The sequence below is a fragment of the Stenella coeruleoalba genome (assembly GCF_951394435.1).
Source record: "Stenella coeruleoalba genome assembly, chromosome: 10".
In the NCBI taxonomy this organism is placed as follows: Eukaryota; Metazoa; Chordata; class Mammalia; order Artiodactyla; family Delphinidae; genus Stenella; species Stenella coeruleoalba.
This window is the reverse complement of record NC_137156.1, coordinates 93771943-93797705: the sequence shown is the minus strand read 5'-3', so window position 1 is coordinate 93797705 and position 25763 is coordinate 93771943. Positions and strand designations below refer to the sequence as shown.

Here is a 25763-nt window from a genome sequence, read left to right as displayed (position 1 = left end):
GGGCCTCAAAGCTCACAAGCAGGCCGTTCCGCACCAGGGTGCAATGGGTGCTCGAGAGATCTCCAGCAGAGATAGGGAGTGAAATCTAGTCCTCCAGCAAAGACAGCTGCAGATATAGTGACCACCCCGGGCTCTGCCATCCCCACTGAAGCCCTTCAACTCTCATCGATGGATCCAGTCCAAGTCTGGGTCTTGGCCCACTCACAGGCCAGAGTTCTCGGTCTTTCTGGTCTTAATTCTTTGGGCCTGTAGACGCCATAAGTGTAGGTCAATTTTTGGTTTAGCAACTTCAGTCATGATCAAGGGAAGATTCTGTGGCTTTGAAAAGAATGACCAATGAGGCTGACCTTCCTCTGGACGGCAAGGGTGAGGGAGCAGTTCAGAAGAGTAAATAGGGAGGCCTCTGACACCAAGGGGGTGGGAAGATGCAGAAGATGAAGTAGGTAGGGTGCTGGGCACAGAGAAAGCTCTCAAGTCCTGAAAACAATTGTTACGCGAGTTTGAGAAGAAGGAGGTTCCAGGCCGAAGTGTCCATATCTTTCTTTTGACGTTCAAAAGTCCTACCCATCTTTATGGCTCATTCACAACCCACTTATTTGGAGAATTTTATGGAGCTTAAATTTCTCCCAGCCTCACTACTACATGGCTCTCCTCCCCTTCTGCTCTGCTCCACTGCAAGCTCTCCTTAAACACATGTATATGGGTGTGTCTGTAACTAGCTTGTGTGCTTTTGTTCATTCATTCAGAAACAGGCAGTATAGTCCAATGGTTAAGAGTGCACATGGGAACCGGGTAGCTGGAGGTCGCTCTGACAGTTACTACCTGTGTGAGTTCAGCAAGTTGCCCACTTTTTCTCTCTGCCTCAGTCTTCTCATCTCTAAAGTGGGCATAATAGTACCGACCTCATCAGGCTGGGTGATGGTTAGCTAAATGACTACCTACAAAGCATTCAGAACAGTGCCTGGCACATAGTAAGTACTCAATAAATAAGATATCATTCTTATCCTTTTTCAGCAAACATTTATTAAGCATCTCACAATGCCGTGTGTATAACTATTACTGGGCTCGTGGAGATAAAAGATATGCCTGCCTTCCTGAACTCTCACTTTAGACTCCACACCAACCTTTGGTAATTTCTCTTCTTTATCGGCAGGAAAATGTTTACTGATAAATTCATGAAAGAAGGACAATTATTCCTTCTCTGATCAGAGCTTGAACTGCCCAGGGTTACTTTTGTCTCGTGTGCATTGTCTTAAGGACCAGAGGGTTTACAAAGAGCTCTACCACTCACACACAAAGTTATTTCTCCTCCCCTGAGGCTCAGTTTCCTCAACAGTAAGATGGGAAGTGGGTGGTAACTTCTGCCTTTTAGGGTTTGCAGAGCAAAAACAAATGAGGCAAAGCTCATGGAGGCATCCCGGAGCCCCAAACGCCTTGCATAGGATAACAGTGAGGGCAGCCTCTCACAGCCCCAGTGAGAGTTTCCTAGGAGGGCAGGGCCAGCTTCTTGGTCCCTGACAGGATAACACATACTAGGGCCAAGTGCAGGGTCTCTGTCACTTCATTAACAAACAGTTCACACAGCAGACCCAGTGAGAGTCAGAACTATCATGATTGTAAGCCGCAGAAGCTCCTCTCCAACAGCTTAGGCAAAAATAGAAATGTGGGGTGATGACTCTGGGGGTAACTGGTGTGTGCACAGGAAAAGCAGAAGTGCAGGCAAGGCCTCAGGACAGCTAAAGGGTTCACTCATGTGTTCTCTTGCTGTCTGTCTCTACCATCTTATCTCTTCTCTCTCTCTGCCTGTCAGCTCTGTTCCCTCAAACCAGCTCCCTCTATGTGGCAGGAAACATGGCCATCAAGAACATCCTGTTTCCTTAGAGAGAAACTGAATTTTCTTCCCTAGATCCAAACCAAAAATGAAAAAAAAAAAAAATCTCATGGAAAGATTCTGATTGGCTCACCTTGGGTCATGTGTTTCTTCCCGGGATCAATCAGCTATAGGGGGTGGAGGGCAGCAAGGGGAGACGGAGTTGCACAGCACAGACACAGACACTAGGGGCCTACCCAGCTATCAGGACCCCAGTCGGGGAGCCTCCACTTCAGCCCCTGAGAATGTCTGAGGCTGTCCTCTTACCACACTTAGCACTTTGACTGTGCCCTGACCTGAATGCATGTCATTTCCCCCAGTAGATTATAAGCTCCACAAGAACAAAAATGATATTGGATACTCCTTTTTCTCTCTTCCCTCTCACACATAGGATGGCAACCTTAAGCACACTGCTAGTCACATGGTCATGGAATGTCCCAGATAAGAGATCACAGAACTAAGGCACAGAGACAGAAAGCAATTTGCCCAAGGTAACACAGCTCAAAGTAGATGCCAGGTCACCTGCCCTGCGATTTCTGATAGCTTTCTCTCTCTCTTAGGGTTAAAGGCTCCAATCCTCATTCTTACAAGCTCAGTCACTTCCTCCCTCTCCAGGCTGATCTCATACACTCTATAGATCTTCAAGGTGGTTATTATTTTTATTGCTATCCCTATCGTCGCCAGAGGCACCCACACTGATCCACTTCCCTCTCATTAGAGATAAAGGAATTTCTGACTCTGCATTCCAGCCAGGGGTAACTTCTTTCTCAAATCTGCCTCACCACCCCCTACCTTCAGAGCTTTTGCACTTGGAATTTCCTCTGCCTGGAACACACCTTGCTAGGGCTGCTGTAACAAAGGACCACAGACTGGGTGACTTAGACAACAGAAATGTATGGTCTCTAGTTCTGGATGCTGGAAGTCTGAGATCAAGGTGTCAGCAGGGTTGGTCCCTTCTGTTCCAGTCCTCTCCCCCAGCTTCGGGTGACTTGCTGGCCATCTTTTATTCCTTGGCCTGTAGATTCCTCCCTCTGATCTCTGCCGTTATCTTCACATGGCATCCTCCCTGTGTCATATCTGTCTCCATGTCCAAATGTCCCCTTTTGATAAGGACATCAGTCACATCGGATGAGGGCCCACCCTCATGACCTCATGTTAACTTGATTACCTCTGTGAAGACCCCTGTTTCCAAATTAGGTCACATTCTGAGGTGTTGGGATGTTAGAACCCGAACCTCTCTTTGGGGGGGACACAGTATAACCCATAACAAACACCATTTTTCACCCCCTTCCCACACAACAAGACATCCTCCTTATCCGTCCCATCTCAGGTGAGCTTCTCTGAACACCGCAGACCTCACCCGGCCCTGCTGTCTGCCCTCGTGTATTCTTCCTTGCTATTTGTTGTGGATGGCTGGTATCTGCTTGTGTTGTGATCTGGTCAGTACTTGTGTCTCCCTCAGATGCTCCTCTTCGTGGGGGCAGGAGCATGACTGTGCTGTGCACCACTGCAGCCCCAAAGCCCAGAACCTGACTGTCAGTAAAGGGTATCGGTAAATGCCCATGGCCTGAATGAATGAACGATAGAGAGGTTAAGCTTCACTAATCACAAAAGCAAAGAGAAGTTTCTAAGCAAGGCCCTCAGAGTCAGAGAGATTAGTATTTCCTCTGGAGAGAAAGAATTTGCTCCAGAATCCACCAAGGGCCAAAACCCTGGCCTCACCTCTTGACTAATGGTCATGGCCTCTCCCTCCTACCCCACCATCCTGGGAGAATCCACTCAGCATAGCTTTGCAGGGAAGGCCTCAGGAACCTCGGGGAAGCTGGAGGTGAGTCAGAAAGGCTGGTTAAGTGAACAGCTCTGAAACCTGACCCTTGGCATGGAGCTTGGGGGAGGCGGGTTCGCAGAAGGTAACAGCGCTTGCTTTAAAATTCAAGGGGCCCGAGGGAGCATCATCTTGCAGAAAAGCACTCTAGTTGGTAAGGGGCCAAGTGTGGCCCAAGCTCCAGGTACCCGGGGTTGCTCTCCCACCACTGCCTGACAGCGTGGATGTGGTTGGGTCCAGCCCTCCCCGCGGGGCCCTCCTGCACTCACCTGTGTAGGAGGTGCAGCTCTAAGCTTTGTGGCCTCTGCTCTCCCTTGTGTGGGTGGAGAGACCAGGTGGATACGTCGAGAGACCTTCATCTGGCTCAACTGAAGCAACTCGAACTACTGACCCATAAAGGAATTCCAGCCCCCGGGCTTCCCAGGACCCCTGGGGAACACCTCGTAGGCAGTAGAATCCCAAAGGGAAAAAGGAAGGCCTCCCTAAACCTAGCTCAGGACGAGGGCCAAGCTGGAAAAAGTGACTTGCAGGCCAGTCACCACGTTTTTCCCCAGTGAAAGGCTGACTCATTGCAACAGGCCCGGACTGGCTGGGACTCGAGCCGGTGGCTTGGAACATGCCTGGGCAGTGAACGCCTTGTCTAAAGGCTGGGTGGTGAGAAGCTGCGGGTCAGGGGAGCTGAGGCCGCGGCCCTGGGGAGCACCCGCACGCAGCCTGGGAGCCCGGGGGAAGCAGGGGGAGGGGGGTCCCTATTTTCCCTCCCCCTCAGACTCTTGGGGGCCTGGCATAGCACAACAGGAGCTGGGTAAGGTCTGGAGGGGCCCTAAGACCCCAGGGGAATTGAGTCCTAATGTCCTAAGACATACGTGTTATGGTGTTTCCTGCCCATAGGACATGCAAACAGAAAACAACACTAAACTTAAATGTAGAGAAAACGAATAAGGTCTTGGTTTGCTTCATGAGCATTCATCCCCAGGCTTTCCTTTGAAATATCAAAGTGGAATTATTTTCCAGCAACGAGGAAGATGGAAGGGAACTGGGCTGCTTTCCTAGTGCCCTGGGCACACGCTGAGTCTGCCCTTGGGGTGGTTTGGCGTGATGCAGAGTGCGGAGTTTGACTCCGATGGGCCCCCCAGACCCTCTTCCCTCCTCATGCCACTGTCCATGTTGATATCCAGGGCTTTTCGGCAAGGACTTTTGAGCCATGCGTTGGTTTAAATCCTGGCTGTGCCGTCTGCTTGCTGTGTGACCTTGGGTAAGTCACTTGACCTCAAGGGACTAAATTTCTGTACATGTCAAATGGAAAGTACACAGGATAAATGCATGCATAGTGCCTAGCGCGGCACATAGCATGGAGTCTGGCTTATATACAAGATCTCTTCCAGCTTCTCCATTTATGCCCTACCAAGCTGCTTTTTAGGAAAAAATGGTGTCAGTCATTCACACTTTAGTGTGAATAAGCCCCTGTCAGTGTCATTCCTTCTTTCCATTTATTTACTCAACAAATGCCAGGTACCTGCCTGGTACCTCATTGGAGCGAGGGGCTACTACTCTATGTACAGATTTTTCTTTTTATCCTCACAACAGTCTCTGCAAGATCACTAATATCCCCATTTGGTGGTGGAGGAAACTGAGACTCAGGGAGGTGAAAGAACGTTCCCAAGCTCAGACAGCAGAGCCTTGTTCATTCAGGAAACATTGACTGAATTTCTGCCCTGTCTCAGAATGGGGACTAGGGGCACAGCAGGCAGTGAGTCATGCCCCCATCTTAAGACCCTCATGGGCTACTGGCTGTATCTGCACATTTCTGTCATCACTTTAATTGTTAAAGTCCCTAAAAACCTTGTGCATGTGGTCAGGGAGCGCCTTCCCCTTCCCTCCAATTGCCTGTCACAGGGAGTTGCCTTCTTCCTAGTGTGTAGGACTGGCCCTGCCCAAGGCTGAGCTGCCAGATCAAGAAAGCCTCCTGCCTTTTCTTTCCACATCATTTTCTGGGGCTCCGTTGAGTAGATTTCCAAGACTACTTCAGAATTCCGTTCTTCTCCCTTCTTTTGCACTTCACGAAATAATATATATTACAGAAATAACACATGCTCATTGTAAAAGAGAGAGAGAGACAGAAGAAAATAAAGAAAAGCAAAAAGTTTCAAAGTAACAGTAACTCCAAGTCTTGCTGAGACGGTTAAAATTTTGTGGTATTGTCTGCCAGACCTTTCTCTTATGCAATTAGAATATAATTAATAGTGATAATGATAACACTAATTTTAACTAACCCTGACTTGAAGCTTCCTCTGTACCAGATACCGTTCTAAGCACCTTAAAAATTTTAACTCATTTATTCCTCACAATAGCTCAGTGAGCTGATTATTACTGCCCTCATTTTACAGGTGTGGAAATTGAGGCAGAGAGAGAGAACATTTAAAAGTGTACATGTTACTCTCTTGTTCTAAAATGGGAGCATTCTGAAAGCACTGTTTTGTGACCTACTTTTCTCCCCTTAACAATTAGAAATTTACCTTCTCAATTGTACTTTTTCATGACTCTTTAGCATTCCAACCTTCATGCATACCATGAATTATTCAACCAGTGTCCTGTAGGCCACTTTTCTGATTTTCAAGGTTTTTTTTAAACTATGAATGACACAGAGATGTCCATCTTTGTAGCTTAATCTTTTTTTTTTTTTTTTTTTGCGGTACACGGGCCTCTCACTGTTGGGGCCTCTCCCGTTGCGGAGAACAGGCTCTGGACGTGCAGGCCCAGAGGCCATGGATCACGGGCCCAGCCGCTCCGCGGCATGTGGGATCCTCCCGGACTGGGGCACGAACCCGCGTCCCCTGCATCGGCAGGCGGACTCTCAACCACTGTGCCACCAGGGAAGCCCTGTAGCTTAATCTTTGAAAACTTGATGAATCCCTCCCTGTGATAACTCCTGGAAGTGGAATCACCTCGTCTCGAGACATACCTGTTCCAAGGCTTCTGGCGCCCCTTGCAAGTTTTCTCCCAGAGCAGTAAGACTCCTGGGAGGCTAAAGGGATGTGAACCGTCACAGCCCCATGGAGGACAGCTTTGGTGATACCCATCAGAATGACAGATGCTCATGCTATGACCCAGCAGTCCCACTTCTGGGAGTTTATCCCATAAATATCATTATACACATACAAAGTGACATCCATATGTTACAATTAGTCATTGCAGCCCTGTTGGTAATAGTGAAGGGTCAGAAGTAACCCAAATGTCCGTAATAAGGAACTGATCAAGTAAATGACAGTATATCTATACAGTGAAATCATATGCAGTTGTAAAAAGAATTCCAAGCCTTTCTATGTATTCATGGGAATAGCTCCCCAAGATATCATAGGTTAAAAATAAGTGCAGGCTACTTACAATAGCCAGGACATGGAAGCAACCTAAGTGTCCGTGGACAGATGAATGGATAAAGAAGATGTGGCACATATATACAATGGAATATTACTCAGCCATAAAAAGAAACGAAATTGAGTTATTTGTAGTGAGGTGGATGGACCTAGAGTCTGTCATACAGAATGAAGTAGGTCAGAAAGAGAAAAACAAATACCATATGCTAACACATATATATGGAATCTTAAAAAACAAAAATGTTCTGAAGAACCTAGGGGCAGGACAGGAATAAAGACACAGACGTAGAGAATGGACTTGAGGACACGGGGAGGGGGAAGGGTAAGCTGAGACGAAGTGAGAGAGTGGCATTGACATACATACACTACCAAATGTAAAATAGATGGCTAGTGGGAAGCAGCCACATGGCACAGGGAGATCAGCTCGGTGCTTTGTGACCACCTAGAGGGGTGGGATGGGGGGGTGGGAGGGAGACATAAGAGGGAGGAGATATGGGGATATATGTATACGTATAGCTGATTCACTTTCTTATACAGCAGCAACTAACAAAACAATGTAAAGCAATTATACTCCAATAAAGATGTTAAAAAAAAGTGCAGGGAGAGACAAATTAAAGGTATGGGTCTATCAGATACAAACTACTATGTATAAAATAGATAAGCAACAAGGATATTTTGTATAGCACAGGGAATTATAGCTATTATCCTATAATAACTTATAATGGAGTATAATCTGCAAAAATGCTGAATCACTATGCTGTACACCTGAAAATAATATAATATTATAAATCAACTATACTTCAATTTAAAAAATGTGTGTAGAATGATGTAAATAGCATGCTATTTTTGTATGAAAAAAGGAGGCAAGTGATAGCCCTCATTTGTAGTTGCATGTATAAACACTGATAAGCTCTAACATAAGTTAAAACAGTACCTACCTGCCTATTTATGGTGATTTTGGCTGGGCCAGAGAGATCAAGATTAAAGAGAACGAATCAAGACAGGAGAACAGTTTTTTTCACTGATCACTTTTTGTGCTTTCAGATTCTGAAACTACGCTGTACGTCTATTCAGAAAATTCTAGCTCTTAAAATTTCCCTTCCGGTATTGTTAAATTTTTTTTAGGTATGATAATGCTATTGTAGTAATTTTTTAATGGCATACTTACTTTTGAGAGATAGTGAAATATTTACAAATGAAGTTATATAATGTCCCGATTTCCTTCAAAATAATATTTGAATGGAGGAAGCAGGATAGTATATATATTACAGATGAAAGTGATTGGACGTGAATTGATGACTGTTCAAGCTGAAAAGCTGATACGTAGAGGATTCATTATGCTCTTCTGTTTACTTAAAGAAAGAATTTATTGAGGTGAAATTCACATAAAATCAAGCACCTTAAAGTGAACAGTTCAGCGGCATTTAGTACATTCGCAGCGTTGTGCAACCACCACCTCTGTCTAGTTCCAAAACGTTTCCATCGCTTCAAATTAAAACCCTGTACCATTAAGCAATTTCCCCCCATTTCTCCGTCCTTCCAGCTCCTGGCAGCCATCTGTCTGTGTCCTGTCACTTATCTATTGTGGACTTATCTATTCTTGATATCTCCTATAAATGGACTCATAGTATTTGTGACTTTTTTGTCTGGCTTCTTTTACTGAGCATCATGTTTTTGAGGTTCGTCCATGTCGTAGTTTGTGTCATGCTACGTATACACACTGTAGTGTAGAGCGTGTAGTACTGCATTTCTTTTTAGTCCTTTGCGTGTATATACCGCATCATGTTTATCCGTTCATCTGTTGACGAACGTTTGGGCTGTTTCCACTTTTGGGCTATTGTGAATAGTGCTATGAGGAGCGTGCTTGTACATGTCCTTGTCAGGGTACCTGTTTTCAGTTTTCTGGAGCGTATACCTAGGAGCACAACTGCAGTTATACGGTCATTCTATGTTTAACTCTTTGACGCGTCACTCAGCTGTCCTCCCCAGCAGCCGAACCATCTTACGTTCCCACCAGCAATGTAGGAAGGCTCCAATTTCTCCACATCCTCGTTAACATGTTTTTTCTTTATTGTAGCCATCGTGGTGGGTGTGAAGTGGCATCTCATTGTGGTTGTGATTTGCATTTCCCTGATGACTAATGATGTTGAGCATCTCCTCATGTGCTTCTTGGCCGTTTGTACATCTTCTTTGGAGAAATGTCTGTTCAAGTCCTCTGCCCATTTTAAAATTTGGTCATTTGTCTTTCTGTTGTTTCTGTCTACTTTCTTATATGTCTTAAATTCTCCACAGTAAAAAAAAAAAGGTACAAAAATATTAGACATTTTATTAACAACTTTAAGAAACACACATCTCCCCTCCCCCCCGCCCCCCCTCCAGGAAAAGTAGTAGTTTTCCCTCCTTTTTCCCCCAGTTGAATTCCCCAGAGATCCCTATCTCCATATACCATAATGTGGTTTCCAAAAAAACCGTATTTGCTCTTCAAACAAATAAATAAGCACAGGTGTCTTCCCTTTCACCCTCTTACAGGTAGGTGCAGGGTGGAACAGCAGGGCTCTCAGGAGTAGCCGAGGCTGGCTGTCCCCATCACTTTGGCCACAGCCTGAGGCCAAGCCCCCACCTACCTAGCAGGCTGGTGACTCATTCCCTGAGGGCCCCGTGTAGAGCGGAAGAAACCTCCTGGGCCCCAATCCAGCCACATCACAAGACTGGATGGACCAGCGTGTCGGTGGCTTGCATAGCCAATGGGAGAGGCTTCACCCAGCTCATGTTCTGCTGTGGCAGTCGGGCCAGACAGATGGCTTGGGATAAATGGGGGGGGGGGGTGTTGCCGAAGGGGGGATTTGGCTTTGAGTGGCCTCCGCCTCCCTCTGGAACCCGGAGGAAGAGGTAGGTGAGGTGAAGGCCGTGCCTGAGGAACGGGCTGTAGTTTGGTGCCTTCCAAACATTCTGTGATGTTTTTTAGCAATGGAATTCTTGCTTAAACAAACCTTTACGATATTTAGGACAGAGAAACAGGAAGCTGCTGCAGCTAAAGAAGGGGTGAGAAGCCCAGAGCCTGCCCTCCCTCCATGCCATGTGCACTCTGGGGAGTTCTGGGTCTCTGGGGAACATGCCGGTCCCGTTAACACAGAGTCTTTATACGCAACCACTTGGGAACTCAGCGCGGTCTGTCGCTTGGAGCCTGGAAGGGGCTCCAGAGGCCTGAGGAGAAACCTGGCAGGCCGGCAAGCTCCAGCCTGAGATTCTGACCCCCCTTCCACACAGAGAAGAGACCTCTTGCTTACCGCTCACCAGCCACGTACTGGGGAGCTGACCAAGGGCCGTAGAGATGGGCCAGGGTGTGCGTGGGCTGCAGGAACATGCAAGGGACAGAAAGGGCTGCAGTGACCTGGTCTCCAAGCCTTCCAGCCTCCATTCCAGCAAGAGAGCTGGGAACTCAGTCCCAGCCTCCCTCCCTCCGTCCAGCAGAAGTGCCTCGTCCCAAGTGGTCCATAGGGAACTACTGTCCCAGGCCCCTCTACCTGCCCCTCTCCTAACCTTAAGAGAGATGTGGGGGAAGGAGTGGCCCCTCCTCCCATCCCAGAACATTTGACATAGAATTTCCTCAAACCCAGATTCTGGTTCTCAGCGTAGTCAACCTAAGTGCCCAGCCCGCCCCAAGCTCCAGTAGTCCGTCAGGGTTAGTTCTTTAATTAGAGAATGGGCCCATTTTTGGCTGCAGGATGGTATGTGGGGACATTTGTCAGGAAGCAAATAAAGAGTCGGGCGAATAACTTTACCCTGAGCTTCAGTTATCTCCTCTGCCCACTGGGGATCATAGTACCTATTCCACGGGGCTATTTTGAGGATTAAATGAGATAATGCATGCCCAAGCCCAACGTCACAGCGGCTCAGTTTAGAAGCAGTTCTGTACCAGAGAAAGGGCCTAGCTCTGTCCTTCACACGATGTGTAACCTCTGATGAGGCTCAGATTTCTCCTCTCTGAGCTCCAGTTTTTTCACCTCTTATTAAATACCTACCCATCTCAGTTGCTATAGGAAGTAGAGATAAGTCACATAAACTGCTTAATATAGTGCCTGGCATAGGGAGAGTACTCAAAATATGGTAGTAACTGAGGCAATTATTATACTTTTACTATTATTATTTTTATGATTACCATTACTATTATTTCACGGGAAGGGCAATGGGGTTTTGTAGTTAAGCGCGTAGACTCTGGAGCCAAATTGCCAAAGTTTAAATTCCAATTCACCACCGGAGCTGTGTGGCTTTAGGCAAGTTACTTAGCCTCTCCTTGCCTACATTTTGTTAACCATATAAGGAGAATAATAATTAAACCTACCTCATGGAGTTGCTGTGAAAATGAAGTTTTCGTATATGGAGTGCTTTGAAGAGTGCCTGGCAAATAATAAGTGCTACAAACTGCTGCTAGTAATAGTAGTATTGGTATTACTACTACTATGCACAACCAGATTCTGAAAGCCTTCCCCTTGGATCCAATTAAGAAGAGGCAGAAACCAACATGTTCACCATTCCACTAATGGTTTAGTGACTCAGAAGCTGTGTGACCTTGGGCCAGTTAACTCCCCTCTCTGAGCGTGCCTTTATCTATCTCCAAAATGTAAATTATACTAGTACCCGTAATGGTCCTTCTAGGTTGTTAGGCTTCATTAATGAGCCATGACCCGTGGGAAGCTTCTAGCTGCTAGTTAATTAGGCTCTTTTTCCAATGCCCTGCCTAAATCCAGCTCCACCCCGCCCCCTCCAGCAAGCCTTCCCTCCCCCCCCAACCCCGGGAGAGCGCTCGGATTCCCTCCCGCGGGGCGCGAAGGGGGGCTGCCCGGCGCCCGATGCCAGGTCCTATTCTGGGGGCCGAGCGAGCCCGCGGCCGTGCCAAGCTTCCCCGGGGATCAGGTTTCTGCTGACGCGGTGCCAGGCACGTCTGCTTCCAGGAACCGGCAGCCGCATTTAGCCGCGGGCCGCACATGAAAGGGCTGCAGTCGGAAACGTGACGTTGTGTCAACAGGCGAGGCAGGTCAGCGCTGGGTGAGACCATCCCGGCTGGCCGGAGGCTCACGCCCTGTCTGAAGGCGGCTGGATCGCAAGTGTCCGCTCCCCCTACCTCGGGCCACCTCTCCTCGGCCCCAAAGCCAGCGCTTCAGCCCCTCCCACTCACACACACCCCTTGGTTAACAGAGGTCCTATTTGTCCCCAAGGGGCCAGAGACTGGGCTGCGAACCCCTCCTCCACATCTCCCTCCGAACCACTTGGAACCTGCTGGAACCGACCTAGAAAGAAGATCAAGGGCAAACTGGAAGCAGAAGAGGAGGCAGAGGGAGGGCTGCTGCTTTGAGGGGTGCTCCACAGGCTCCAGTCGTGGGATTCTGGGCTGAGGCTGTGTGGAACCCCCAAACCCTTTTCAGTTCAGGGTGCGGTACCACTTCCCTCTGTCTCCACAGCTACTCCTTGAGTCACGGCCCAGGGAGGAGAGGGGGGGCAGGCCAAAAGAGCCTGGCCTTGATTCCAACGCAGTGCTCCATCCCCAGGATACACTTGACTTGTTTAGGTTTTTTACCCATAAAGTCTAGCCAGAAAAGCTTAGCAATTCATGGAGGAATTCAGCAGCTTAACAGGCAGGAGACCCTGAGGGCCAGGCCCTAAGCTGCTGGGAGAAAGACGGCCTTACCCACCGCTGTCTGCCTGCTGTAGGACATGGGAGGGGGACTCAGAATCCTTTCTTATTGAACCACAAATAGGTGTGGAGGGGGCGATGCCAGACTACCAGTTCATTGATAAGACCACCAGCTCATCTCCTGACTCCTGGTCCAGGGCTCCTCCCAGGACACCAGGCTGCCTGTGGGCACCTCACACAAGCCAGGCGATGCTCACTGTCGCCTGCTGGCTCATCAGCAGAGAGGGAAGGTGACATTTGAAGCAAACAGACACGAAGGGCAGGTGGTGTCTCTGCCTGGCTGAGAACTCCCTGGGGGCAGTTTCCCTGCATGGGCTCCAGACAGCCAGAGGGTTCTGGAAAGTGCTTTGGGATCTGGAGCATGGCGAGCCAGGCGCTGGCCATCAGGAAACATCAGGACACCTCTGAGACGGAGAAGGGGACAGGCAGAAACGCTCACTCAACCGGGTCATTTCCCACTTCTTTTCCCATGGGATTTTTTTTTTTTTCATAAGAGCGCTTGACTAAGGAACACCAATATTCATTCACGCACAAACACACCCAATGAGAGGAAGTCCAGGAAGGATGTAGAAACTAATCATGGAATGTTGCTTTCAGAGGCAATTGGACAGGATATGGCAAACCCATTAGACCATGCTAGACTCGAAAAAGTCGCCTTGGTAGAGGTGAGATCCCCAGCAGCAATTATTATTGCATCATAACCATTAAATCTTCCCTCAGTGTGCTCCCCCCCTCCAGCAAGCTCCCCAGACACTGAGGCCCACGATTTCGTACTTTGATTTTCTGTCAAGTTTTAAGGACTATGACAAAAGCAGACTGGGGGAAAAATAGGCTTTTTGCTTAACTCTGGAAAGAGGCACAGGCCGATAGTAAGCCTCTGGCAAAGGTTAGTCTAAGAAAACAGTTGAACAAATATTTACCTACGAAATTGACTAAGCTGATTCTGTGTGAATACAGGCATGGGAAAAGCTGAATGAAATCACACCAAGATTAACTAGTTGTTGCTTTCAGCCAGGAGGGGAGGGCAGAAGGAAGAGGCTGTATCACACCCTTGAGAGTTCTTTTAAAAATGCGGGACACCATCTTTCTCTTCCACAGGAAAAGGATTATTTTATTAAGTATTTTAAAACAACTAGTTAACATTGACTCATAGATAAAAATATTTACAATCTCCCACCTTCAGGAAGGCTCCAAAATATAGACACTGTACCTCTCCCTAGAGAAAAAAAAATTATTCTCTTCAAAAACAGGAATACATTCATTTGTTCTCACTTTTGTAGATCAAGTAATTATACAAATAAACATCTGAAACATTTTCCTTTTTAATATATTTATATAATATATATTTATAACAGTTTTACAAATAAAGGCAACGACTTTAATACCAAAATAAAAACAGGAAAAGAAAAAGTTAAAACACGATCAGTGACCAAGCATAGTGCATTTCAAAAAGCTGGTGCAGGGCGAGCTGGACAAGTCAGAAAAGTACTCTGGACCAAAAATAAAACTTCTTTGAAGAAGACAGAATCCTTTTTAGCAATAAGGACACTCCATACGCCGTCGGGCGAGGGGAATTAGCCTGCAGAGAGGATGCTGCTTTGCCAGGGTTGGTTAGGCCTTTAAGAAGCTAAGCTTGGTTAAAAGGAGTTTTAGGATAGAGCTGAGAGCCGAGTCTGGCTTTGCTTGTTGAAACTGCAATTTGTTACTCAGCTTTTGCGCGCTCTGGGGTGCTTGGAACTTAGGCACCTGCATCTCTCAGAGCCTGGTTTGGTTCCCTGGACAGAGAAACTGTTTCTAGGTGAGACTAGAAACAGGTGCCAGAGGCCCGGGGGACCCCTCCCGCCTCCCCTGGCAGCTGGGCTTGTACCAGGGCGCCCTTTTCAGATCGTTAGTAAGCGAATCACTTTGAAAGCCTGAGTAGGGAACTACATTCTCTTTACTCACCCGAGGCAGGGGTGGAGAGCAGACCTGCGGAAATCTCCCCAGACCACTACCGTGCTATGCCAGTGTCTGCTACCTCACCACTTTGCAGAAAGCTGTCTGGCTGCCCTGTCCCCGTGTGGTGAGTCACGGAGACAATAAAAGGGAGCAGGGTGGGGTCATAAGAGCTGGCTGGGAACTGCACTCTGGAAAGCCCTCTTTTGAAAGTACCTTTTGCTCAAAGCCACAGACCCGGCTCCCAAAGTGAAGACTGACTCACAAACCAAGACTTTGAAGCTTTTGAAAATCCAGCTGATCTGTATCAGAGGGGGCTATTCTCTGGGAGGGGAAAAGCCCAGAGGTCTGCGACAGTCCCCCCTAAGTCTCCTGATGTCAGGCAATCCTTCACGTCTTCCCTACACCAAAAGGAGCTCTAATGTCCCATACCAACACACAACGCATATGCGTGTGCGCACACGCGCGTGCGCACGCGCACACACACACACACCCCTGAATCTTCTCTCCCTGCCTCAGATGATCTTGGCATACACACTGGAACAATCCTGCTACACTCACAAACACGTTTTTTTTTTTTTTTTTTGGAAGTAGGGAGGAAGGAAAGCGAAGCAGCAGGACCCCCTAAATAGTTTAGTCTTTGGTTTCTAAGTTTAAAGGGGGGATCTGCTTCAGAGCTTGGAGCAGGGCGGAAGAATCGATGGCCGGATGGGCTGGCAAGGGAGAAGGGAGTCTCTGGGGCATGAGCAAGGGGGCTGAGATCTTGTCTGGGTTCATGAAGCTGGTGAGAGCTGCGGCAGAGGCGTTGAGGCCTGGGTATAACACTGGGACAGAGGTGGGATACCAGCATTTCTCCAGCATGGGCAAGTAGGCAGTCGCTGACGGTGGGATCAGATAGAAGGGCAGGCAAAAGGGAGGCTGGTGCGGGTGTGGGCCCAGGAACGGGGAGCCGATCAGGTCACTGCTAGTGAAATGGCCTTCATCATCTGAGAGCTGCATTCTGCTCTTTTTCGTGGGGGGTTCTTCGGATTCTTGCTTAATAGCACCGATCCTTTCTCCCATGGTGAACCTGCGTCCATGATCACTTTTGAAGTACGGCTGCTCGACACGCAGCTCAGTCTTCTCTGATTCTCCTCCGTAGCCGCTGTCTGTGTCTGTGTCACTGCCACTCTGCTCGCCGCTCGAGTGAGCAAAAGTCCGCTGGATGACCGGCACACAGTTTTTGCCTGGGCCTTCAGAGCCTTTGGCCAGGGAGCTGGGTTTCTCCTTGAAGTCCATTGCTTTGGCACCTGGGTCTGACGGCTTCCTGGCGGTACCACCCTGCAGGAGCTCGGAGACCACACGGTGGAGGTGGGTGACGAGCTGGGAAGATTTCAGGTCCCGGGTGTTCTCGTGCTTGGCCAGGTACTGAAGCACCTCCCGGGCACATGTCTGGAAACCTGAGCAGAACATCTCTTGACCTGCTTCGACATTTCTCCCCGACAGATCACCTGGATAAACACAGATCCAAAGGAAGATGTTTCAGAAGGCCCTGTGGTTCACCTGGACACCTATGTTCCAAAGACCCAGAGCTTTCTTTTCTGTTAACAGCATTTGCTGATTTATGTTCCTAACTCCAAAAGTAATAGGATCAGGGGGAATGTGGATGACAGCAAAAAGTATAAAGAATAAAATAAAAATCATCCATAATTCTACCACTCAGAGATGAAATATGATTTGTAATGACTGTACAATATCCCATCACAGACACAGACCATATTTAATAGAGACAGACTGCTTCCCCTCTTGTTGAATCTATAGGTTGCTCTTGAGTTTCCATTATAAGTGACACAGCAATGAACATCCTAGTATGTTTATAACCAGAGTCAATTTATAGTCAATTTATATCTTTTTACCATAGGAAGTGACCGGATCGTCGAAAAAGGAGAATGAAGGAACAGTGTTACCTAAAGTAAGCTTATTTTCAATGACTTATACAAGTTGCAGTCATGCTGTCGTCTTTAAAGGCTATTTCTAAGTCTTTCCCATGTATTCCCTTCATGATCCCCAAGAAATTAGGTATGATCATCTTCCTGTTTTCAGTAAGGAAACTGGCAGAAGCACTTGCTAGCTTTTTGTGATTCTCATCATACTTGTTTGGAAAGGAGGGCGGAGAAAAATGGGATGAGGGGGTGGGTAGAGGAATTTCTCCCTAGTTTGTACAGTATGATTTGGAATGGGTGAGACGAGATGGTTAGAAGGTGGCTGTGATTCTCTAGAAGTCAGTGGAAACAGATGATGAAACTTCAGTGGTTTCGTTAGATTGTGTAATTCACCAAGATACCTAGTGGCTATTCAGGGAATCACATGAAATGCAGGAAAAACTCCTGTTGTCATCCTGCCAGGATCGTACCACACACCGAGTGATAAGGAAGTAGAGGAACAGGAAAACACTGGGGCATACCCGTGATTTATTCTCCAATGAAACAGGGCTAAGAAGAACAACTGTAAAACACCCACGATGCAAATCATAGGTGCCTTGGCATTTTCAAAGGGAGGGGGGGAAACTCCCAGAATCCAGAAACTCTTAAGTCAAAATGCCACTGAACTATTTTACCATGTGACTAATACGTATTCACGCCAGGTGGCACAGGCAGCGTTCCGAATGAAAAGTCTGACCTTTTAGGAAGGATAAAACGGCATCTCCCCCAACGAATGTGCATAAGCAATTTGTTGCAGGAATGTTTCTCATACCAGATGTTGAGCCCACAGGCTCTCTATTTGTGCTAGAACTCTTAGGAGATGATAGCCAGGCTTGGGTACTCACCGGCTTGCAAACCGCTCTGCAGGGCAATGATTTTCTGCTGTTGCTGATCAATTAGGTTTGTTAGTGCTTTCACATGCTTCAAGGTAAGTTCAAGAACTACTGCTTTTTCCAAGTGACCCAAAGTCTGGAATAAAAAGAGCCTCGGTCAGCAGTGAGCGCAGAGAAGTCCCACCTCTGGGACACTAATTAGCAATGAGATAAAGGAAGAAAAAACAAAAAACAAAAAATTCTTTCCTGGTTGGCTAAATTTAGTTTTAAGTTTATAGATGAAGTTTTAAAATATATATATATATGTATTCAATATATATTTTTGATTAAAGAACAAAAAACTGTCACCCATCTTTGGAGGCCTTTTGGAAGCAGCAGCTAGCTCAGGAGAAAGCTTTGACAGATAAATTCTTCCAGCAGTCGTTGCTGACCTTAACTCAGGGGAATCCGGAGATAACATTTCTCTGCAGTGGTGTCAACCCGAGGAGAGACTTCTACTGTGTCTGGCAGCCAAGAGGCTTTCCCTAGTTTCTTTCCTGACATCCTGTCATAACTTCCAGCTCATCTACACTTTTTTCTTCCTCCCTAAATACTATTCTTTTTTCTTTCCCCAACCAAAGCCTGCCAAGCTAGTAAGCTGTTGGCTATTGCCAAGAAAGGACAGGGCGTTAAAACACACACACACACACACACACACACACACCCAAAACAAGTCCTCTTATTTTAAAGAGGGACCGGGGGGCGGGGGGGAAGGGGGTAAAATATTTGCGTTGCTTGGTTTGCTCAATTCGGGAAAACGAAAGAACCCTGAAAATCGCCAGCAGGGAAAGTCTTAAACTCTTGCAAGGGAAGGCCAGCCGGTGTCGGTGCCAACCTGGAGAGGTACAAACGGTTCTCACCTCATTTGCACGAGGCTGCCAGAAAATTCTGACCCTGGGGAAGGGTACCCCCAAACAGAGCCGCCCACCAGCTCGGATCAAGCCATCTGGTCTGCAGTTCCCAGCGGGGCCTGCAGGTGGCGAGTGACCCTCGGCCGCCCTCTGGGCAGAGGAGCTGGTTTGGAGAGGGGCCAGCTTCTCACTTACTGTAAGTTTGAGATGTTCGGGGAGGAGATCCTTCAGCTGGGCGATGCACTCGTTAATCCGGTCACGTCTCTTTTTCTCGATGAGCCGGTGCGGCAGTTTGTAGGTCTCCTACGAAGCGCACGGGGAGACGGTGGGCGCGGGAGGACGGGGGTGAGGAGCCCTCCTCCTCCCCCCGCCGCGGCGCGAGGAGTCGGGGCAGCGGAGCAGAGTCATCCCCAGAACCAGCTCCCCTCCGCCCCTTCTTCTCCAGGCAACTCAGTAGAGGCACAGAGCCCACACCTGGCATACCCCCTCCAGCCGCAAAGCGAGAAAACTTTTACTGGAAACTCAGCGCGTGCGAGGGGCTGGGGTCCCGAGGGGCGCGGTGCTCTTACCTTACTATCCTCGCTCCGCTTTATTCCCCGCCGCGACTTGTACACTTGGTACATATGGGCAAAATCCATCCTGCAGGGAAAGGGACGAGGAATGGCTGTGACTTGCGCACCGGCTGCAGGAGCCCTGGTTGGCAAGAACCTCCGGATGCGCCCAGAACTATTCCGAGTTGCAAGCCGCGCACAACGCAGGACTGGAGTTGAGGCTTGAAAGGGCCGGGGGTGCCAACTTACCCTGGTAGGTCTCCGGGCTCCAGTCCTGGCGCTTTGGGCAGGCAAGCGGGGGGCGGTTGCGCACTGGGGATCCGCTCCATTGCGCGGCGAGCCGGGGCCACTGTGCGCTCCTGTCTGCAGCGGCAGAGCGTCGGGTGAGGACTGTTCTGGAGAGGGTTTCGGAGGTCTCTTCGCCGGGGTTCCTCGGACTCTGAGCTCCTTGAAATCCGTTGGGCTGCCGGGAGCTGCGGCTCTGAGGTGCGGCTTCAGTTGGGGGCGTGCATGGTGGACCCGCGGCCTCGGGCTCCGGCTCTGCGCACAGACTGGCAGTGTGTGCTCCCTGCGCCGTCTGCGCCGTGTGAGCCAAGTGAATGAGAAGTGGGGCGGGCGGGGAGGCGGGAGGGAGCGCGGTGGGGGGGGCCGGTTAGGGCGGGGTGGGGGGGGGCGAGCCGAGGAGTAATGGAGAGGCTGCGAGCTGGGTTAAATGGGAACGAGTGGGTGGGTTGGAGCTACGTGTTCTACCCTGTGACTCCAGGCACGTCTGGCCGCTGCCGGGGAGGGAAGGAGCGACCTGCCCGCCCTCCCCCGGCTTCATCACATGAGTCTCACGTGTTGGACGACGCTCCCGCGGCTGCGAGGGAGCCCCCGCCTCCACCCCCGGCCCCCAGGTGTCTGCGGCTGCCTTTCCCCGAAGAGGGGGTGGCAGCGCAGACCGGGTCCTGCCCAGCCGGGTGGGGGGCGCGAAAACTGGAAGGGGCCGGAGAGGTGGGGGGAGGTTGGTAACGTGGGCGAACCTGCCCCAGGGAAATGAAGTAAGTTCCCGTCTCCTGGGAGGGAACGGGGGAGGACGGACCCGCCCGCGTCTGACTCAAGCCGGGAGAGGAATATCCCCTCGCTAGTTCCAGCCCAACCCTCTTCCTCCTCCCCCCGCGCGGCCCGCTCGGAGGAACCGGCGCACAGCGGAGGGAGTCGCCCGGCTCCCCCCACCCCCCCCACCACCACCCCGGCGCCTTCCCCAGAGGCTGGGGTTTCTTTCTGTGCCGGCTTCCCTGCCCCCACCCCTCGGCCCCGCGTCCAGGAATCGCCCGCCGTGGGGAGGGGCCGAGGGGCGGGGCGGATGTCACCCCATGGGAAGCGGGCTGGCAGCCAAGCTCAGGGGCAGCCGAGGCCGCCGCCGAGCACGCTGCGCGCACCTGACCCGCGAGGCTGTGCGCCGCGGGCCCCTGGCTCCATCGGAGCTGCGTTCCCGGGCACAGCCCGCATGCCGGCGAGCACCCACTTAAGCACCCCCCAGGGTGCCCCAGTGCCCCCCCTCCCCGCCCCGCACTTGGGCTAGTCAAGCACAGAAAGATACAGGGCGCGGTGCCCTGCGTCCCCTCCCTCCTCTGCCCCCACCGGAGTAGGACGCATCCCCTCGGGCCGCAACGTTACACAACCGTAACCGCAGCGACGCGCCTGCCCTGCAGCAGCCCGGGGTGTGACACTTCACGTGGCCGGGGCTCGGGCCGCAGCGTTCCCGACTGCGAGCCCCTCTGCCCTGGCCGGGGGGCCGAGGCCCCCGGGCTGCGGTGTGCCCGCCAGGGTTGGCCATCTCCCTCCTGCCGGGGACTTCGGGGGTGCTGTGTGCGGTCTGCGCTCGGAGGAGGAAGGAAGAGAGAGACTAGGACAAACTGCCCATCACAGTGACATCTTAGCGTTCATTCATTGGACACATATTGTTGAGCCCCCTACCCTGTGCCAGGCGTTGTGCCCGCTGCTAGATAAACTGTGGGCGAATCGAACACAGATTCTGCCCTTGAACTCACAGGAACGTCTGAGAAGAGGTTCCGCTGGGCAGTGAGGGGAAGGCAGCCCTGGGAAAATTATATCGGTGCCACCGACGGACAGAGGGGGAAAAAAAGAAAAGATAGGAAGTGTGTGTGGTTTTGTTTTTATTAAAAAATAATTTTTAAAAAATTTAATACGAACAAAGATGCCTGGGCAGAGGAGGAGAGGGGAGAAGTTAACCCATTGCCCGGAGCCTGGGGCAGAAAGGCCTCCTCCAAGCGGCCCCAGATCTCCGCAATCTCACTTGGGCCGCCGCCGGAGGCCCCCCCCCCCCCCCGCCCCACCTCCCCCGGAAAAGTCCGGCCTCTGTGACCTTCTAACTGCCTGGAGCAGGGAAAACAGCTGAAACTCTAAGCCCGCGGTGTGAGCAGCGCTGATGCAGTCAGAGGAGGGAGCCAGTGGAAATTCATGACTAAAATAAGGCCTGGCTGGGGATTTCACTGACCTCTGTGCTGCCCTGCCCTGCAAGATCGGGGAGTTGAGAGATGACTGTAAGCCTTTCCCACCACGCCTCGGGTCAGTCACCCCGCTGCGGAGTGACCTGGCTGTGGGAAAGAGAAAAAAATGGGGTTAACGCTGGGCGCGGGTGAAAATTAGCCTCGGCTGCAGTTTGGGGGCTGGGGTGGGGTCAGTCTTAATTGGCAGTGCCCTTGACAACCTAGAGAATTGGGATTCACACTTCGACCAAACTGGGAGTGGATTTCCTTCAGGTCGTTTTGGAGAGCTCCCACTTCCTGTTTATGTTTCACAAGCGTCAAACTCATTAGCAAGTGTGAGAAGTGCCTCCTTTTCTAACTGCTGAGTGGCTTGACCTCACTTGGCGGTTCAGCATCCCTCCCTCCTGGAATGTACTTTTACTGGCTTTTGTTATCAACCGTCTCTCCGCAGGCTTCCTGCGGAGAGGTGGGCAGCAGGGCCACAGGCAGGAGGGGACTAGAGTCGCTCCTGGGTTTGTGCTTTCAGTCTAAGGGGACCTGCTCCATTGTGAGACTTTAATAGGGGTGAAGAGTTGTCATGACTGTGTCCAAACCACAGTTCCACAAGGAAATAAGTAGTGGAGAAGGAAGGAACATATGTCCCCACGGCTGTCACCACCACCCCCCCGGCCCCGCCCAAGCCAGGAGTGAACCCAAACAGTTCAGATTCCATGGCTCAGGGCTCAGTATCATTCCTAGAATGCTTTGAAGTTATCGATACTTTTTGCCCTTACCTGACCTACAATTGGAAATAACAAAATATATCATTTCCTACTTTTTGTTTGTTCCAAATGTACTCTCAAGCATCAAGAATTCTCCCCACTTAACCAAAGTTCTACCATATCCAGCTTATGTTACTTTTTAAAAATAATTAATTAATTGGTTTTGGCTGCATTGGGTCTTCGTTGCTGCGCAGGGCTTTCTCTAGTTGTGGCGAGCAGGAGCTGCTCTTCATTGTGGGGCTCGGGCTTCTCTCTGCCGTGGCTTCTCTTGTTGCGGAGCACAGGCTCTAGGCGTGTGGGCTTCAGTAGTTGTGGCACACGTGCTCAGTAGTTGTGGCTGGCGGGCTCTAGAGCGCAGGCTCACTAGCTGTGGTGCATGGGCTTCGTTGCTCCGCGGCATGTGGGATCTTCCCTGACCAGGGCTCGAACCCGTGTCCCCTGCATTGGCAGGCAGATTCTTAACCACTGTGCCACCAGGGAAGCCCCGCTTATATTACTTTTAATGTTTTTCTTTTCTCAATAGCTTATGATTATTTTTTATTGAGTTAAATAAAATAACTCCTTCCCCTCATGCATCTTTCCATCCAGAAGAATCTTAATATTTCAGTCTGTCATCTTTTGTAGATAACTGTTTAGTGCTTACTGCGGACTAGTTTTTGGACTGTATGTAAAAACATTGCACATGTTAATTTACTTCTCACCACCACCTTATAGGGCAGGTATTAGCTCATTTTTGCCTTCATTTAACACATATTTATTCAGAACCACTGTGTACCAGGCCCTGAACTAAGTCCTAGGAATATATAACATGTCCTCTTGAGGAAATTGAGGCTCAGGGAGGTTAAATTACCTGCCCCAGATTATATAGCCTGAGAGTAGATCTGCAACTAGACCCCAGGTTTGTTGGGCTCCAAAGCTTGTGCTCTTAATCACTGTAGTTACGGCTGCCTGGTAGGGTTGTCTGGGTTGCACACTGCTCAACTCCAGGGGGAGCCATTCACATTGCAGTCTGTGTGAAAACATCCTCTAGAGTTGTGCAAGGCAGCACTGAGCAGCTGCTCTGAGTAATCCTGACATCTTGTAGCCCTCTCCTCTGTTTTGTTTCTTCTAAGTGTACAGAGAACATAATTTTGCACAAGGAAGGACGAGATTTTTCTTTTCTGTGCTAGTGAGGCTCAACATTTCGGTGGTCTGATGCTGTGTGTTGGGAAGAGTTAGGCAGGCCCTTCCTAGCAGGAAGTTAGAGCCCACAGCCCCCTCCCTGTACGTACCCACACCTTTCTTGCCCAGATATCTATCACTTTTTGCCTATTGATGAAGTCTCACAATCTATTTTATCACAGTTCACAGTAAGAAATACATTTTACATCATGACTAAACACGTACACACACATGCACCCTCGTGTACGCACACACACACACACACACACACACACACACACACACACATCTGAAGCATGTTTAAACATAGAGCTGCCAAGACTTGGCTGGGCTATAGTAATAAGCGACCACTATTCTGTCTCTCACACTCTGAGCAACGATTGCTCACTTAAAGAAAAACTTAAACCGTTTAGGAAGAAGCCAACCCAATGTACTTCAGATGAAAAATTTACAAAATAGTATCTCTTTGATATATTCTTTCTGATATATTCTGGTCTTGTCTAGTAAATTTTAAGAAATATTTTGATCTTACTGAATTGATTTTTTAAATTAATTAATTAATTTGTTTTTGGCTGTGTTGGGTCTTCGTTGCTGCGCGTGGGCTTTCTTTAGTTGCGGTGAGCGGGGGCTACTCTTCATTGCAGTGCGCGGGCTTCTCATTGCGGTGGCTTCTCTTGTTGAGGAGCACAGGCTCTAGGCATGCAGGCTTCAGTAGTTGTGGCACATGAACTCAGCAGTTGTGGCTCGCAGGCTCTAGAGCTCAGGCTCAGTAGTTGTGGCGCACGGGCTTCGTTGCTCCATGGCATGTGGGATCTTGCCAGACCAGAGCTCGAACCCGTGTTCCTCTGCACTGACAGGCGATTCTTAACCACTGTGCCACCAGGGAAGCCCCTGACTTGATTTTTCAGTCCACCAATAAATCCCGATCTACAATTTGGAAATATGCTCTGCACTAGAGATAGTGCTGGAATTTGGGCTTGTCCCCACCAGAAAAACGTCAACAGCATCTATACACTTGCAGATCTTCCTAAGGCACTTATAGAAATGTTAAATAAGACTGCAGATTCAGGATGAATTCAACGGTATAGATGTCTCCTTTCAGGACATCTTTGCTTTATGCTCAATTGTAGGAGTAAAATATTCAGAGTTTTGTCAGTATGTATCATGTTATATGTTGGTGAGATGTAGTTCCTTCATCCAGTTGAGGAAGTTTTCTGCTGTTGCTAGTTTGCTGACAGAGATTATCATAAAAGGATGTTGAATTTGTCAGATACTTTGACTGCATCCAACGAGATAATCATGTGGCTTTTCTCTTTCATTCTGTTAATATCATGAATTACAATTTTTTTTAGCGTTCAGTCAACCTTGAATTCCTGAGGTAAGCCTCTCTTGATCAATGTAGTATTTTTATTGTGAGATTTAATTAGCTAATAATATATATTAAGGATTTTCATGTCTATGATTGTGAAGGGTATTCATCTGTAGTTTTTCTTTTCTTGTAATCTTTGTCAGCTTTTAGTATCAAAGTAATGCTGGCCTCATAAAACAGTTTGGGAAATATTCTATCTCTTTTCTGAAAGACCTTAAGTAGGACTGGTACCATTTCTTTCTTAAATATTAGGAGAAGCTACTTGGGCCTGGAGTTTTCTCTGGGGGAATGTTTTTGCCATGAATATATTTTAATAGATTTCAGCCTATTGAAAATTTTTATTTCTTCTTTTAACAGTTTTGGTAATTTTTGTTTTTCAAGAAATTTGTCTCTTTCATTTAAAGTTGTGAATATATTGGTATAGTGTTATCCTTTTAATGTTTGTATAATCTATAGTGATAAACCCTTTTTACTTCTTTTAACATTTTTCTTAGTTTTTTTCTTTCTTTCTTTCTTTTTTTCTTAATCATCTTGCCAAGAGGATTATCAGTTGTATTAATCTTTACAAATATCCAGTTTTGGATTTGTTGATTTTGTCTGCTGTCTGTTCATCTAATATTCCATCAATTTTCTCTCTTATTTTTCTTATTCCCTTTCTTATGGTTATTTTATATTTAATTTGTTCTACTTTTTCTAGTTTCTTTTGATGCAAAGTAATATCATTGAGTTTAAATCTTTCTTCTTATTATAAGTATTTAAAGCTAAAGAATTTCCTCTAAGCCCTGCTTTCACAGCATCCCACAATATTTGGTATTTGTATTTTCCTTATCATTCAGGTCAAAATATGTTGTATTACCCTTTGTGATTTTTCTTTGATTCATGGGTTATTTAGAAGGGTAATGTTTAATTACCAAATATTTCTGAATTTTCCAGATAACTTTTTCCTTTTTCTTTTGAAATAATTTTAGAATCACAGGAAGTTATGAAAATAATATAGAGAAGTTTCATGTATCCTTTACCCAATTTCCCCCAATGGTAACATCTTACAT

General features: G+C 48.5%; 1 protein-coding gene across 1 annotated transcript; it reads right to left on the bottom strand.

Annotated features, from left to right (window-relative positions):
• Positions 1-13851: 13851 nt before the first annotated feature.
• On the bottom strand, positions 13852-19518 carry BHLHE40 (basic helix-loop-helix family member e40). Its single transcript, XM_079933481.1, has 5 exons — positions 19181-19518; positions 18950-19019; positions 18576-18683; positions 17503-17626; positions 13852-16186 (listed from the first exon to the last, which is right to left on the bottom strand). The coding sequence occupies exons 1-5, from the start codon at positions 19258-19260 to the stop codon at positions 15330-15332; spliced, it is 1239 nt and encodes a 412-aa protein (XP_079789607.1). The 5' UTR covers positions 19261-19518; the 3' UTR covers positions 13852-15329.
• Between the last annotated feature and the right edge of the window lie 6245 nt (positions 19519-25763).